Source organism: Cherax quadricarinatus, chromosome 66 (genome assembly GCF_038502225.1).
Source record: "Cherax quadricarinatus isolate ZL_2023a chromosome 66, ASM3850222v1, whole genome shotgun sequence".
Taxonomy (NCBI): domain Eukaryota; kingdom Metazoa; phylum Arthropoda; class Malacostraca; order Decapoda; family Parastacidae; genus Cherax; species Cherax quadricarinatus.
In genome coordinates, this window is record NC_091357.1 from 587826 (window position 1) to 604867 (window position 17042).

Genomic DNA, 17042 nt, shown 5'->3' on the forward strand with positions numbered 1-17042 from the left:
CATGTCTAAGACAACAGTTTAAATTTTCTCTGACATACATCGCCACCCCACCACCCTTCCTGTAGACCCTGTAAGTGTGGAATAGTTTATAACCCTGTATGTTGCATTTAGAAGTCATTTCTCTATCTTTCAGGTTGAACCAGATCTCTGTTATACCAATAATATCTATATTACTTATACTTGCAAGTAATCTTAGCTCATCTATCTTATTTCTTAGACTCCTACTATTTGTACAGTAAACTTTAAAAGGGAGCTAGTCACTCGTTGCCCTCTACTATCCCTCTTTGTTTGTTGATCAATTGATTTGCCATTACTAGCAACTTTATTTTGAATATTGTCTTTAAACATATCCCTGAGGTATCCCGGTAATAACTGCTGTTTCTAACCCTAATGCCTGATTGTTTCCCACAAACACCCATACCTCTATAATCTATCAGTTTAAATTCCTAGACAAGTCATCAATTACCCTCTCAATTGAATTGGTTAATGCAACCACTCCATCCCCAGAGAGATGAACCCCATCCCTTGCATACATATCATGTTTGTCAAAGATTGCAAGTTCCTTGCAGTACCTGTCTAGCCAGCAATTTATACCAATTGCCCTAGACATCCATTCATTGCCCACTTCCTTTCTAGGCAAGATGCTACATATGACTGGGATCCCTCCCTTAGACCTAACTACTTCTATGGCTGACCTGTACTTATCCAGCAGCTCCTCTCTCCTGCCCTTTTTGGACTAGGTTCAGGATATTAACCTGGAGTACGTTCAGGATATTAACCTGGAGTAGGGACAGCATAATAAACTGGAGTAGGTTCAGGATAATAAACTGGAGTAGTTACAGGATAATAAACTGGAGTAGGTACAGGATATTAAACTGGAGTAGGAACAAGATAATAAACTTTAGTAGGTACAAGATAATATACTGGAGTAGGTACAGGATAATATACTGGAGTAGGTACAGGATAATAAACTGGAGTAGGAACAGGATAATAAACTGGAGTAGGTACAGGATAATAAACTGGAGTAGGTACAGGATAATAAACTGGAGTAGGTACAGGATAATATACTGGAGTAGGTACAGGATAATATACTGGAGTAGGTACAGGATAATAAATTGGAGTAGGTACAGGATAATAAACTGGAGTAGGTACAGGATAATAAACTGGAGTAGGTACAGGATAATAAACTGGAGTAGGTACAGGATAATATACTGGAGTAGGTACAGGATAATAAACTGGAGTAGGTACAGGATAATAAACTGGAGTAGGTACAGGATAATAAACTGGAGTAGGTACAGGATAATAAACTGGAGTAGGTACAGGATAATAAACTGGAGTAGGTACAGGATAATAAACTGGAGTAGGAACAGCATAATAAACTGGAGTAGGTACAGGATAATAAACTGGAGTAGGTACAGGATAATAAACTGGAGTAGGTACAGGATAATAAACTGGAGTAGGTACAGGATAATAGGTACAGTATAATAAACTGGAGTAGGTACAGGATAATAAACTGGAGTAGGTACAGGATAATAAACTGGAGTAGGTACAGGATAATAAACTGGAGTAGGTACAGGATAATAAACTGGAGTAGGTACAGGATAATAAACTGGAGTAGGTACAGGATAATAAACTGGAGTAGGATAAAATACTAGAGTAGGTACAGGATAATAAACTGGAGTAGGTACAGGATAATAAACTGGAGTAGGTACAGGATAATAAACTGGAGTAGGTACAGGATAATAAACTGGAGTAGGTACAGGATAATAAACTGGAGTAGGTACAGGATAATAAACTGGAGTAGGTACAGGATAATAAACTGGAGTAGGTACAGGATAATAAACTGGAGTAGGTACAGGATAATAAACTGGAGTAGGTACAGGATAATAAACTGGAGTAGGTACAGGATAATAAACTGGAGTAGGTACAGGATAAAATACTAGAGTAGGTACAGGATAATAAACTGGAGTAGGTACAGGATAATAAACTGGAGTAGGTACAGGATAATAAACTGGAGTAGGTACAGGATAATAAACTGGAGTAGGTACAGGATAATATACTGGAGTAGGTACAGGATAATAAACTGGAGTAGGTACAGGATAATAAACTGGAGTAGGTACAGGATAATAAACTGGAGTAGGTACAGGATAATATACTGGAGTAGGTACAGGATAATAAACTGGAGTAGGTACAGGATAATAAACTGGAGTAGGTACAGGGAGTAGGTACAGGATAATAAACTGGAGTAGGTACAGGATAAAATACTAGAGTAGGTACAGGATAATAAACTGGAGTAGGTACAGGATAAAATACTAGAGTAGGTACAGGATAATAAACTGGAGTAGGTACAGGATAATAAACTGGAGTAGGTACAGGATAATAAACTGGAGTAGGTACAGGATAATAAACTGGAGTAGGTACAGGATAAAATACTAGAGTAGGTACAGGATAATAAACTGGAGTAGGTACAGGATAATAAACTGGAGTAGGTACAGGATAATAAACTGGAGTAGGTACAGGATAAAATACTAGAGTAGGTACAGGATAATAAACTGTAGTTGGTTCAAGATAATAAACTGAAATAGGCTGTACAAAAACACATGGAAATACTCACGTAAATACTCAAAATGAAATGAATATACAACATGTTTAAAGGATATTCATCAACATATTCCATGTATGTTAGGTAAGACACATGCAACAGTTAGGTATCTTTATTTCGAAACGTTTCGCCTACACAGTAGGCTTCTTCATGTTCCATGTATACCAGTCAACATGGTCCATGTATGCCAGTCAACATGTTCTATGTATGCCAGTCAACATGGTCCATGTATGCCAGTCAACATGGTCCATGTATACCAGTCAACATGGTCCATGTATGCCAGTCAACATGGTTCATGTATGCCAGTCAACATGGCCCATGTATGCCAGTCAACATGGCCCATGTATGCCAGTCAACATGGCCCATGTATGCCAGTCAACATGGCCCATGCATGCCAGTCAACATGGTCCATGTATGCCAGTCAACATGGTCCATGTATGCCAGTCAACATGGTCCATGTATGCCAGTCAACATGGCCCATGTATGCCAGTCAACATGGCCCATGTATGCCAGTCAACATGGTCCATGTATGCCAGTCAACATGTTTTTTTTTTTAGGGGGGGGGAATGTTTAATGTGTGTTCTACTTGTTCTCGTGTGTTCTTCAAAATATATTCTATTTGCGACTTTCGAAAGTATTATTTGTGTTCCTCATATTTTACGTGTTAATTTTTTTGAACATGTTTCCCTGTGTGTTCTTCAACAGAGTGCTATGCTCAGACTTTCTGCGATGATGGGTATGGAGTGTGCCGAGACACATGTGGGAACATGGAGCGTGATGTGGGAGCATGTGGTAACACTGGCTGCAGGTGCTGTACATCACGCATGGCCAAGTGCAGCAGCATCTCTGAGTGTCCCGGCATCTGCATGGACAAGAGGATGTGCACTAACCCCATCAGACAATACAAATGTTCTGACCCTCACTGTATATGTTGTGACAGTAAGCACATCTTTGCCTTCTAGTAGACTTTTTATAGTTTTTTGAAATTACTGTTAAAACATTCGTAAAACAATCTTTCCTAATAGAGCTGTGTGGTATAGACATGTTAATAATTTGTGTCTTATGCCTAAAAATATAGATGTAAACCATTTCCTTGTTAAATAGCTTAGCTCATTCTATAAATTTTACTGTTGAGTTCGAAGAAAATAACTTATTGCCTTTCCAAGATATTTTAATTATTAAGGGTAATAATGATTTAAAATCTAAAATTTGTAGAAAACAAACACTATTATTCTTCATGTCAAGAAAGAGTTAAACTGTCTGTTTTCTCATCAATGTTTTTGAGAGCTTTACGAATTTATAATTCAGAGATCATAGATGAAGAAATCTCAAAAATTTATGAAATAGCTAATAATCTAAAATACCCAAGAAACTTTATTGATAAATCCTTCAAAATTGCCAGAAAAACGACATCCAGCTTCATTCAACAACAAATATGTTGGTTCTCCCTTACCATGAAAACTTTGGTTATATATATTCTCTTATTAAGACTTTTAATATCAAAGTTATATTTAAAAATCTTGATGCAGCAAAAAAAAATTTTAATAAAAAATTCCCCTCACAAAGCTGACGGATGTCTATAAGATTCCTTGTAAAATTTCTGAAAAGTTTATTACGGTCAAACTGGTAAAAGTCTTGAACTAAAATTAAAGTGAAAGTAAATATAGCATTAGAACTGAACAAGATACTAATGCTGTGTATTTATGTGAGAGATTTTAACCATCTAATGGATTTTCAAAAAGCTGAGAAAGTTGTGTCAAGTAAGTCCATGCTCGACAGGAATATAATAGAATCATGTTTCATGAAAAGCAATTTCAAAAATAATATGAATGTTTCTTTTGGTTTATATAAATTGGATTCATTTATAATTAAGTAAAATTGGGAAGAATTTGAGATACATAACAAGTATAGATCATAGTGCTTGAGTAGAGTATCAGTTGTGTTTCACAAAATCTGGTGTTGTCAGGCGATTGTCTGTTTAGTATTAAATTATTGTAAACAAATCTAAAATATATTTAGTTGGGTTAGGCTAAAATAAATTATTCTTGTTATAATAATGTTAGGTAAGTTTTCTAAGATTCTTTTGGTGCAAAATTAAAATTTTTAACATTAACATTAATGAAAAAATATATCTTTAAACGTATAAGAGAAAATATTAGAAAGGAATTAATTTTAAATGTATTCTTGCTAATTGACCAGTTTTACATATTCGGCACAACATTATATATATATATATATATATGTATATATATGTATATATATATATATATATATATATATATATATATATGTATATATATATATATATTTATATATATATATAAAGAATCACACACAAAGTGGGAGTTGTCACAGCTGCTCTTTGCTGATGACACTGTGCTCTTGGGAGATTCTGAAGAGAAGCTGCAGAGATTGGTGGATGAATTTGGTAAGGTGTGCAAAAGAAGAAAATTAAAGGTGAATACAGGAAAGAGTAAGGTTATGAGGATAACAAAAAGATTAGGTGGGAGAGAGTATGGAGGAGGTGAACGTATTCAGATATTTGGGAGTGGACGTGTCAGCGGATGGGTCTATGAAAGATGAGGTGAATCATAGAATTGAAGAGGGAAAAAGAGTGAGTGGTGCACTTAGGAGTCTGTGGAGACAAAGAACTTTGTCCTTGGAGGCAAAGAGGGGAATGTATGAGAGTATAGTTTTACCAACGCTCTTATATGGGTGTGAAGCGTGGGTGATGAATGTTGCAGCGAGGAGAAGGCTGGAGGCAGTGGAGATGTCATGTCTGAGGTCAATGTGTGGTGTGAATATAATGCAGAGAATTCGTAGTTTGGAAGTTAGGAGGAGGTGCGGGATTACCAAAACTGTTGTCCAGAGGGCTGAGGAAGGGTTGTTGAGGTGGTTCGGACATGTAGAGAGAATGGAGAGAAACAGAATGACTTCAAGAGTGTATCAGTCTGTAGTGGAAGGAAGGCGGGGTAGGGGTCGGCCTAGGAAGGGTTGGAGGGAGGGGGTAAAGGAGGTTTTGTGTGCGAGGGGCTTGGACTTCCAGCAGGCATGCGTGAGCGTGTTTGATAGGAGTGAATGGAGACAAATGGTTTTTAATACTTGACGTGCTGTTGGAGTGTGAGCAAAGTAACATTTATGAAGGGATTCAGGGAAACCGGCAGGCCGGACTTGAGTCCAGGAGATGGGAAGTACAGTGCCTGCACTCTGAAGGAGGGGTGTTAATGTTGCAGTTTAAAAACTGTAGTGTAAAGCACCCTTCTGGCAAGACAGTGATGGAGTTAATGATGGTGAAAGTTTTTCTTTTTCGGGCCATCCTGCCTTGGTGGGAATCAGCCAGTGTGATAATAAAAAATAATAAAAAATATATATATATATATATATATATATATATATATATATATATATATATATATATATATATATATATATATATATATATATATATATATAAATATATATATGTCGTGCCGAATATGTAAAACTGGACAATTAGCAAAAACTCCTTTAAAATTAAGTCCTTTCTAAAATTTTCTCTTATACGTTTAAAGATATGTATATTTTTTTCATTAATGTTGATGTAAAAATTTATAATTTTGCACCAAAAGAAACTTAAAAACTTACCTAACCTTATTATAACAAGAACAATTTATTTTATCCTAACCCAACTAAATATATTTTAGATTTGTTTACAATAATTTAATACTAAACAAACACAGTGAAATATATTTTTTTCGTCAGGTTCAGAATGATTTTGGCGAAATTATTGCACACAGATATTTTCATTTGTCCTTTTTGGCAAGATGAGCGTTGCTATTTAAGCCAAGATCGCAAGTTCTGCCTATTCGGCACGACATATATATATATATATATATATATATATATATATATATATATATATATATATATATATATATATATATATATATATATATATATATATATATATATATATATATATATATATATATATATATATATACATGTCGTGCCGAATATGTAAAAACTCGTCAGTTAGCAAGAACTCATTTAAAATTAAGTCCTTTCTAAAATTTTCTCTTATACGTTTAAAGATATATTTTTTTTGTTAATGTTAATGTAAAAATTTTTAATTTTGCACCAAAAGAAACTTAAAAACTTACCTAACCTTATTATAACAAGAACAATTTATTTTAGCCTAACCCAACTAAATATATTTTAAATTTGTTTACAATAATTTAATACTAAACAAACATTATTTTTTTCGTTAGGTTCAGAATGATTTTTCGAAATTATTGCATACACAAGTTTTTGCTTGTCCTATATGGCAAGATGAGCTTTGCTATTTAAGCCAAGATCGCAAGTTCTGTCTATTCGGCACAACATATATATATATATATATATATATATATTTATATATGTATATATATATATATATATATATATATATATATATATATATATATATATATATATATATATATATATATATATATATATATATATATATATATATATATATATATGTATATATATATATATATATATATATATATATATATATATATATATATATATGTCGTGCCAAATAGGCAGAACTTGCGATCTTGGCTTAAATAGCAACGCTCATCTTGCCATATAGGGCAAGTGAAAATTTCTGTATGCAATAATTTCGCCAAAATCGTTCTGAACCTAACGAAAAAAATATATTTGATTGTGTTTCTTTAGTACTAAATTATTGTAAACGTATTTAAAATATATTTAGTTGGGTTACGCTAAAATAAATTACTCTTGTTATAATAAGGTTAGGTAAGTTTTCTAAGATTCTTTTGGTGCAAAATTAAAAATTTTTACATTAACATTAATGAAAAAAATATATCTTTAAACGTATAAGAGAAAATTTCAGAAAGGACTTAACTTTAAATGAGTTCTTGCTAATTGACCAGTTTTACATATTCGGCATTACATATATATATATATATATATATATATATATATATATATACATAAATATATATATATATATATATATATATATATATATATATATATATATATATATATATATATATATATATATCAATAAAAACACTGCACTAACCAAGGACTCGAACCCATGTTGTACTGGTCCGCCTCATGGTGAGCCAGAACTGCATGGCGTCTTAGACACAGAACCACCCATTGATACAAAGATAGTGCAGCCAGCAAAGCTAGCTGTTTGACCGCCTCCCGAGGACATTCGGTGTTGTGGAAACTTCTAGGCTAATTTCATTCTCATCCCTGTTTGGTGTAATAGTCCACTAGCAGCATATATATATTATTGTAACCACGAACGAGTGGTATTGATCAATAACAACACTGCGCTATCCAGAGACTCTAACCCATGTTGTACTGGTCCACCTCATGGTGAGCCAGAACCACATGACGCCTTAGACCACAGGACTATCCAATCCTACAAAGATATATGCTGCTCGTGGACTAGTACACTAAACAGGGATGAGAATGAAATTAGCCTAGAAGCTTCCGCAACACCGAATGTCCTCGGGTAGTGGTCAAACAGCTAGCTCTGCTGGTTGTGCCATCTTTGTAGGATTGGGAGGTCCTGTGGTCTAAGGCATCATATGGTTCTGGTTCACCATGAGGCGGACCTGTACAACATGGGTTCGAGTCCTTGGCTAGTGCAGTGTTGTTATTGATCAATACCATTCATTCGTGGTCACAATGATTATATATATATATATATATATATATATATATATATATATATATATATATATATATATATATATATATATATATATATGTATATATATATATATATTTATATATATATATATATATATATTTATCACTGGCAGATTCCCACCAAGGCAGGGTGGCTCGAAAAAGAAAAACTTTCACCATCATTCACTCCATCACTGTCTTGCCATAAGGGTGCTTTACGCTACAGTTTTTAAACTGCAACATTAACACCCCTCTTTCAGAGTGCAGGCACTTACTTCCCATCTCCAGGACTCAAGTCCGGCCTGCCGGTTTCCCTGAACCCCTTCATAAATGTTACTTTGCTCACACTCCAACAGCACGTCAAATATTATTATAATATATATATATATATATATATATATATATATATATATATATATATATATATATATATATATATATATATATATATATATAAAATGTATCATTTAAAATAGTCCTTTCTGAAATATACGTTTAAAGATATATTTTTTTAATTAATGTTAATGTATATTTTGCTATCTTAGAAAACTTACCTAATATATAACAAGAACAATTTATTTTAGCCTAACCCAACTATATATATTTTAAATAGTAATTTATATAAGCAAACACAGTGAAATATATATGATTTTGGCGAAATATATACATATATATATATATATGTATATATATATATATATATATATATATATATATATATATATATATATATATATATATATATATATATATATATATATATACATATATATATATATATATTTAATATATATATATATATATATATATATATATATATATATATATATATATATATATATATATTTATATATATATATATATATATATATATATATATATATATATATATATATATATATATATATATATATTATAATAAAAAAGAAGCACTAAACCACAAGGGCTATACAGCACTGCAGGGCAGGGAAGGATGTCAGGGTATTGGGTACCAAGAGGGATAATCATGATTAGTAGGTTATGAAGTACAGCAGGTCAGTGGATAGTGCAGGGTTAGAGGGTAGCAAGTGATTGAGGTAGAACGGGCTGAGGGGAGTCCTGAAGGTATCATCATCAGATTTTGTGCAGTAAATAAGCTGCTGTCAAAAAGTCATTGAGAGAGTCCGGATTAAAGGAGGGTCCCTCAGCAAGAAGGGAAGCTAAAGAAAGAGCAGCAGAGTGGAGATGACCTTTGAAGTAAATTCTGCGTGCTCGTTGATAGAGTGGGCAGTCCAATAGAATATGGCTAACAAATACTGGAACCTGACAATTCTCACAGAGAGGAACAGGGGGTCTCTCCATGAGGTATCCGTGAGTAAGATGAGTGTGGCCGATGCAAAGACGGGAGAGAGTAGTCTCCCAAGCTCGACATTGATGATAAGAAGACGGCCAGTAACCTATACTCTGTTTAATAGAATAAAATTTGTTATAGAGCAGATCAAACCAATGTTGTTGCCAATGAGTGCGAAGGTGGGTAGCAATTACAGCAAAATAGTCTGTGATTGGAACACCTTTATATGAAACTGGGACATCATGTACTGCTGACCACTCAGCAGTGTCTTCCTGTTCATTTCCCTGTACGTCAACATGACCATGGACCCAACAAAAAAATCTTTGTGCTTTGTAAAGATATGGCGTAACCAAAGTTGGATACGGAGAACTACGGAGTGATGTGTATCAAATTTTTGTATAGCCTGCAAAGCACTAAGGGAATCTGAAACAACCACAAATGATGACATAGGCATAGATGCAGTATAGATAAGTGCTGCAAGAATGGCATACAATTCAGCAGTAAAAATGCTAGCCGAGGATAGCAAATGCCCTCGCACGACGCTCTCCGAAAACACTGCTGCGAATCCGACGCAGTCAGAAGACTCAAAACCATCTGTGTACACTGCAATGACATGAGAATGAGAGCGGAAGTGGTCAAGAAAAAGAGAGCAGGAAGATACTGTAGGCAGTTGGGTTTTCGCGCATGGCAGTGACAAAGAACAGACACGAACAGCTGGAACTTCCCAATGGTGTACTAAAAGTGAGATACCACATGAACATAGAAAGGTGGTAACAGAAGGGAAGACAAGACCGAATGTAGGTGAAGAGAAAAGAGACGGAGTAAACAGGGGTGACGAACAAATAATGTCTATTAATTAATATCAGTGACTTTTCTATATACGGATGGATTGCGATCATGAGAGCAAACATAATAGCGAAGGCAATTGGCATCACGACGATCGGACAAGGATGGAATATTCACTTCTGCATAGAGTCTCTCAACAGGTGAAGAGCGAAAAGCACCAAGGCATAAATGTAATCCCTGGTGATGGATGGGATTAAATCTAGAGAGAGTAGCAGGAGAAGCCACCGAATAGATCTGGTCTCCATAATCGAGTTTCGATAAAATTAGGGCTGATTGTAGGTGAAGGTGAGTTCTACGATCAGCTAGCCGTGAAAGATGAGCGAGGGTTTTAAAAAAGTTCAGCCGGCTGTGACAAGTTGCCTTCAGAGAGCAATGTGAGGTTTCCAGGACAACCTCTGATCAAACAAAAGGCTTAGAAACCTGACTGTATCACGTTTTGGGATACGTGAGCCATAGAGGTACAATGGATGATCAAAGATGACAGAACGTCTAGTGAAGGTAATTTGGTGAGTTTTAGTTCTGGAAAATATAAACCCATATGTGGTGACCCAAATTGGAAAGACGGTTGACCGTATGCTGGAGAGAAACTGAAATGAGGTGACAGTCAGCGCCTGCACAAGCTATAACGAAGTCATGAACATACAGTAATGACTAAATATTCGAGAAAAAGTGTTGTGCTCAGAACACATCCCTGGGGGACACCTTCAGCATGGACAAAGTCCTGGGAGACCATATTATCAACTTGAGCACATGAATATCTATCAGCTAAGAAGTTCTTAATGAAGGATGGTAGATTGCCTCGGAGGCCTAAGGAGTAGGCTTGAGCCAAAATATTATACCTTCAAGTTGTGTCATATGCCTTCTCAAGGTCAAAAAATATGGCAATAACTGAGTGGTTATTCGCAAAGGCATTACGAACATACATATCCAAGCGTAGTAAGGGGTCAATGGTAGAACGGCCCTTACGAAAACCATATTGACTAGTGGAGAGACTGTTGTGCGTCTCTAAATACCATATTAAACTTCGATTTACCAGACGTTCCATTACCTTGCAAACTGCACTGGTAAGAGCAATGGGACGATAGTGGGAGGCATCATGTCTCGTAGTAACCGGTTTGCGGAGAAGGAGAACAGTTGCAGATTTCCACAGCTGGAGAAGAAATCCTTGTGACTAAATAAGATTAAAGAGTTGCAAAAAACTGCAAGGGCTGACTGATGTAAATGTTTTAAAATCCGAATATGAATGCTCTCAGGCCAAGCTGCCGATGATCGGCAAGCTGAGAGTGTTGCCTATAGTTCTAGAAGTGTAAAAGGCACATTATAACTTTCATCTTTGAGAGAAGAAAAGTCTATGGGCGCTAGCTCTCTGGCAGACTTTAAGGAAAGAAACGAGGGGCATAGATAGAGCCCCTGAAGATTATGGACTAGATTATTACTAATTTCAATGGCAACGTCAAGAGGGTTTGCTATATCAATGCCAGCAACCCGCAGAGCAGGAGCCGGGTCGGGAGAGTATTTACCACTCAGTTTCCGTACTTTTTTCCAGACTGCACTCATATAGGAAGCAGAGGTGATGGTGGAAATATAATCTCGCCAGCAAGTGTTTAGCAACACGGATGACACGGCGAGTGACTGCTCGCTTCTGCATAAAATCTAGAAGTCTCACTGTGGTTCTATTGTACCAATACCTGCCCCACGCAGCACGTTTCAAACGTACTACCTGAGCACAAGCAGGAGGACCGCCAAGGCACGCACTTCTAAGAAAACCTGCCCGAGGTTTGGGGTTTGCGGATAAAACTGAGGTCGAGAAAAGATGTAAAAGCTCATCAACAGAAAACGAAGAAGGAACCTCAATAAAAGCAGTTAGTTGCGAGTAAAGGTCCCAATTCCCTCGATCAAATTGCCAGCGTGGGCTACGAAGAGGTGGTGAATATGAAGGAGAAGTAAGAATGCTTGGAAAATGATCGCTGTCATGTAAGTCCGGGAGGACAGACCAGGTGAAGTCTAGTGCAGTGGAGGAAGAGCAGACCGAGAGATCGATGCAAGAGAGAGTATGAGTACGAGGATCAAAATAGGTGGAAGTATCCATATTTAAAACATGGAGGGGGTGAGAAGCGAGGAAAGCCTCTAACTGAATGCCATGGTAATCACAGTGAGACCCCTAGAGGAAATGGTGGGCATTAAAATTGCCAAGTAACAGAAGTGGTGGCAGTAAGGATGAAACAAGAAAGGCAACATCCGGGATAGATAATGCCCGAGAAGGAGAAAGATACAAAGAACAGATTGTATACCACTTATTCAAGAGGATACAGGCTGCAGTGTAATGCAGAGAAGTATGAACGAATAACTGACAGTACGGAACATCAGTGCATATAAGGGCACTTTCATTAAAGGTTCCATCAGAAAAAGGATCCAAAGAATACAATAAATCACCTGAGATGGGATGGATAACAGTGGAGTGTAATTTTCTTTCTTGCAAGCAAACACCAACTGGGGAAAACCGGGAGAGCAACATCTGAAGCTCACCCCGATTACTTCTGAGGCCGCGGATATTCCACTGTAAATAGGTCATGATTGGAAATGAGAAAGCTACAAGAAATCTGCAGGTTAAGGTAGCTACGGACTAGAGGGATTAGAAAATTCCACATATCGTGGCAGTGGAAACGTTCAAGCAATGAAGGAATGGTATGCTGCTTTGATAGGAGTTGCACAGACAGAGGAGAGAGAAGAGGAACAGGAGGTGGATCTGTGTCCATTGAAGGTTCAGTTCTTTCAATATATTCTGAGATAGCTTCAAGTGCTTCGGAAGACAAAGACGTTGTATGGGAGACAATACTGGAGATGGAAAGAGGGTGAGTATAGATTTGGACAGTAATGGACTATACCAAAGTAGGGGAGGGGACGAAAGGGTAGAGGGAACTGGAGAAGAAGTGTGGGAGGAGACAGAAGAAGAAACCTGGGAAGGAGCAGAAGAGGGAGAAACTTGGGAGGGGACAGGGGAGGAAGGTACAGTACGAGGAGGAGGAGGAGGAGGTTGAACCTCCACACTTGTAACAGAGCCAGTGAGATGTGAAGAAGCAGGTACAGAGACTGGAAAGGTAAAATGTGTAGGTAGAAGAAGGGAAGGAAGGGTTAAAGGAGATTTGAACAATGGGGATTTTTTGGACTTTTGAGAAGTAGAGGGGCGATTGGGAGGTGGTGTTGTACGAGGTCTTGTCGATACCGAAACTTGTGAGGAACAACATGAAGAAGTGAGAACAGACTGAGGTGTTGAGGTAGGGACTTCTGAATCCAAGACAGGAAAAGAATTAGAGACAGGAGTGACTATTGAAGGAGCAACCAGAGAGGAAGCTGCAGAAGATGGGACCCCAGAGGTAGGGAGACGTTTAAAAACATGAGAATAAGAAATATGGGGTAGTCTCCCTTGGAAGCTTAGATGAGAAACTGCCGTAGCATAGCGGGAACCTTTTGCCTCTTCGAGGCAACGGGTTTCTCGCTCATTTAAGTAAGCTTGGCAGTGGCAAGAGTAAGATGGGTGAGCCTCATGAAAATTAAAGCAAGAGCGAGGTAGACTACAAGTGTATTCGAATGGTCATCAGCACCACAGACTGGGCATTCGGCCATAGAACTGCAATATTTCGCTGGATGACCAAAACGCCAGCAATTTCTGCACTGTTGCGATGTAGGGATCACCTTTCGAACTTGTAAACGATGTCCCACTATATAAATAGAGGATGGGAGTTCATGGCAGTCGAAAGTTAATCGAGCTACATTGCCAAGGTGTCGTCTCCACCCACAGGCAGGAAGGACATAAGTGTCTACTTTGAGGATTGGGAGGTTTTAGAGTTCCAGCTGTTCTAGAATATCATCGCCACATGTCTGGAAATTCTGTTGGACAATGGTATGGGGAAGACTGACAATGTCACTACAAGAATTGAAGGAATGATGTTTTTTGATAGTGACAGAAATAGTATCGATATTTGAAAGAAGAGAAAGGTCATGAGCTTGGTTAGCATTCTGGACTGTGATGATGCATGTACAGCTCTTGAGAGTGCGAAAGGATATATCTCTACCAACATGGCATAGGAGCACCTTGCCAATACTATGGTCGGAAAGATAGGCAGTAGAGGAAGTCAGTCATAAAGTAAAGAATTTAGTCCATTGTGCATTCCGAAACTGGGCGTGGAAAGGGAGTGTGTGACATGTCGGACTTTTCTGAGAAGAACGAGAAGGAGGAGAAGTATCATCAGGCAGTTGTGGTGGGCGTTTAGGAGTGGGACCAGAATTGGTCCGATGTGGGATGGGCTGGTGATTCGAAAATTGCCACACCGTAGAGGGAGAGGCCGGAAGCATGATCAAAGAAGAGCGGAGGTCAGACGTATCGAAGGATTCAGTCGAGACCCCGGTACCTGAAGTGAGTGATGAAACAGCACCAGCAAGAGGTACAGGGGCATTAGAAGTGTCCGAAGAGTGGTCAAACGACAAGGCAGGGTCAGAACGGGGTACAGTATCAAGAAGGAGCCCAGGGGGAGCAGGTTCATGGATTTGGGACTGTATGGTTAGATCACTCCTTTCTGTTTGTTTCTTAAGAAAAAAACGAAAGAAAAAGGGGGCAATAGCTCCTAGGAGGCATAAAGGGTCGTAAATCCCCCTTCGTGCCCAAGAGGACCTTAACATCACAAGGAGTGCAGATGCAGCATAGAACCCGTGCCAGACCCTACACTTCATGCCAGTAAACCTGCAATCCAGGACAGCAATCTCACATCTTTCAAGCCACCTCGGTGGAAAAAAGAGAGAGTGGCTGGACACTTGCCACTAAGCATACCTTCTTTGGTTACTACCTTCTGGAACCCGACAGGCAGCCTCCAGAGACAAACTCGTCACGCGGATGACACCCAAAGCCATCCCCCCACGAGAGACTGGAGAGAGATCGGGACATCCCCAGGTGATCCAGATTCCACGGCAAACTACAACACCGCAAAGGACCTCAATGGAATGGGTTGGACCCAGGTACCCTTCCCACTATCTAGGAACTAGAAGAATATAAAAGGCCGAAAAGAGGAAGGGAATAGGGGAGGGATGGGGAGGAGGAGGAGGAAAAGGAAAATGGGAGGCTGGGATAGGGGGGTAATTAAGTTCAGTGTAAGGAAGGAGACCAAAAGGTCTAATTCCTCAGGAAAAGCACCTCTTCAACACTCCAAGTAGCCCCCCTTGAAGATATGCACACACACACACACACACACACACACACACACACACACACACACACACACACACACACACACACACACACACACACACACACACACACACACACACAAATAATATATATATATATATATATATATATATATATATATATATATATATATATATATATTTATCACACTGGCCGATTCCCACCAAGGCAGGGTGGCCCGAAAAAGAAAAACTTTCACCATCATTCACTCCATCACTGTCTTGCCAGCAGGGTGCTTTACCCTTCATTTTTTAAACTGCAACATTAACACCCCTCCTTCAGAGTGCAGGCACAGTACTTCCCATCTCTAGGACTCAAGTCCGGCCTGCCGGTTTCCCTGAACCCCTTCATAAATGATACTTTGCTCACACTCCAACAGCACGTCAAGTATTAAAAACCATTTGTCTCCATTCACTCCTATCAAACACGCTCACGCATGCCTGCTGGAAGTCCAAGCCCCTCGCACACAAAACCTCCTTTACCCCCTCCCACCAACCTTTCCTAGGCCGATCCCTACCCCGCCTTCCTTCTACTACAGACTGATACACTCTTGAAGTTATTCTGTTTCGCTCCATTCTCTCCACATGTCCGAACCACCTCAACAACCCTTCCTCAGCCCTCTGGACAACAGTTTTGGTAATCCCGCACCTCCTCCTAACTTCCAAACTACGAATTCTCTGCATTATATTCACACCACACATTGCTCTCAGATATGACATCTCCACTGCCTCCAGCCTTCTCCTCGCTGCAACATTCATCACCCATGCTTCACACCCATATAAGAGCGTTGGTAAAACTATACTCTCATGCATTCCTCTGTTTGCCTCCAAGGACAAAGTTCTTTGTCTCCACAGACTCCTTAGTGCACCACTCACCCTTTTCCCCTCATCAATTCTATGATTCACCTCATCTTTCATAGACCCATCCGCTGACACGTCCACTCCCAAATATCTGAATACATTCACCTCCTCCATACTCTCTCCCTCCAATCTGATATCCAATGTTTCATCACCTAATCTTTTTGTTATCCTCATAACCTTACACTTTCCTATATTCACTTTCAATTTTCTTCTTTTGCACACTCTACCAAATTCATCCACCAATCTCTGCAAATTCTCTTCATAATCTCCCAAGAGCACAGTGTCATCAGCAAAGAGCAACTGTGACAACTCCCACTTTATGTGTGATTCTTTATCTTTTAACTCCATGCCTCTTGCCAAGACCCTCGCATTTACTTCTCTTACAACCCCATCTATAAATATATTAAACAACCACGGTGACATCACACATCCTTGTCTAAAGCCTACTTTTACTTGTACTTT

At 38.2% G+C, this 17042-nt stretch overlaps 1 protein-coding gene across 1 annotated transcript in view; it reads left to right on the forward strand.

The window, feature by feature from the left end:
* Positions 1-17042, forward strand: part of LOC138854657 (keratin-associated protein 16-1-like) — a 154055-nt gene that overhangs the window by 47239 nt on the left and 89774 nt on the right. The window contains exon 6 of the mRNA XM_070099016.1: positions 3308-3541. Coding sequence (XP_069955117.1) covers positions 3308-3541 — 234 coding nt within the window. The remainder of the gene's footprint in view (positions 1-3307; positions 3542-17042) is intronic.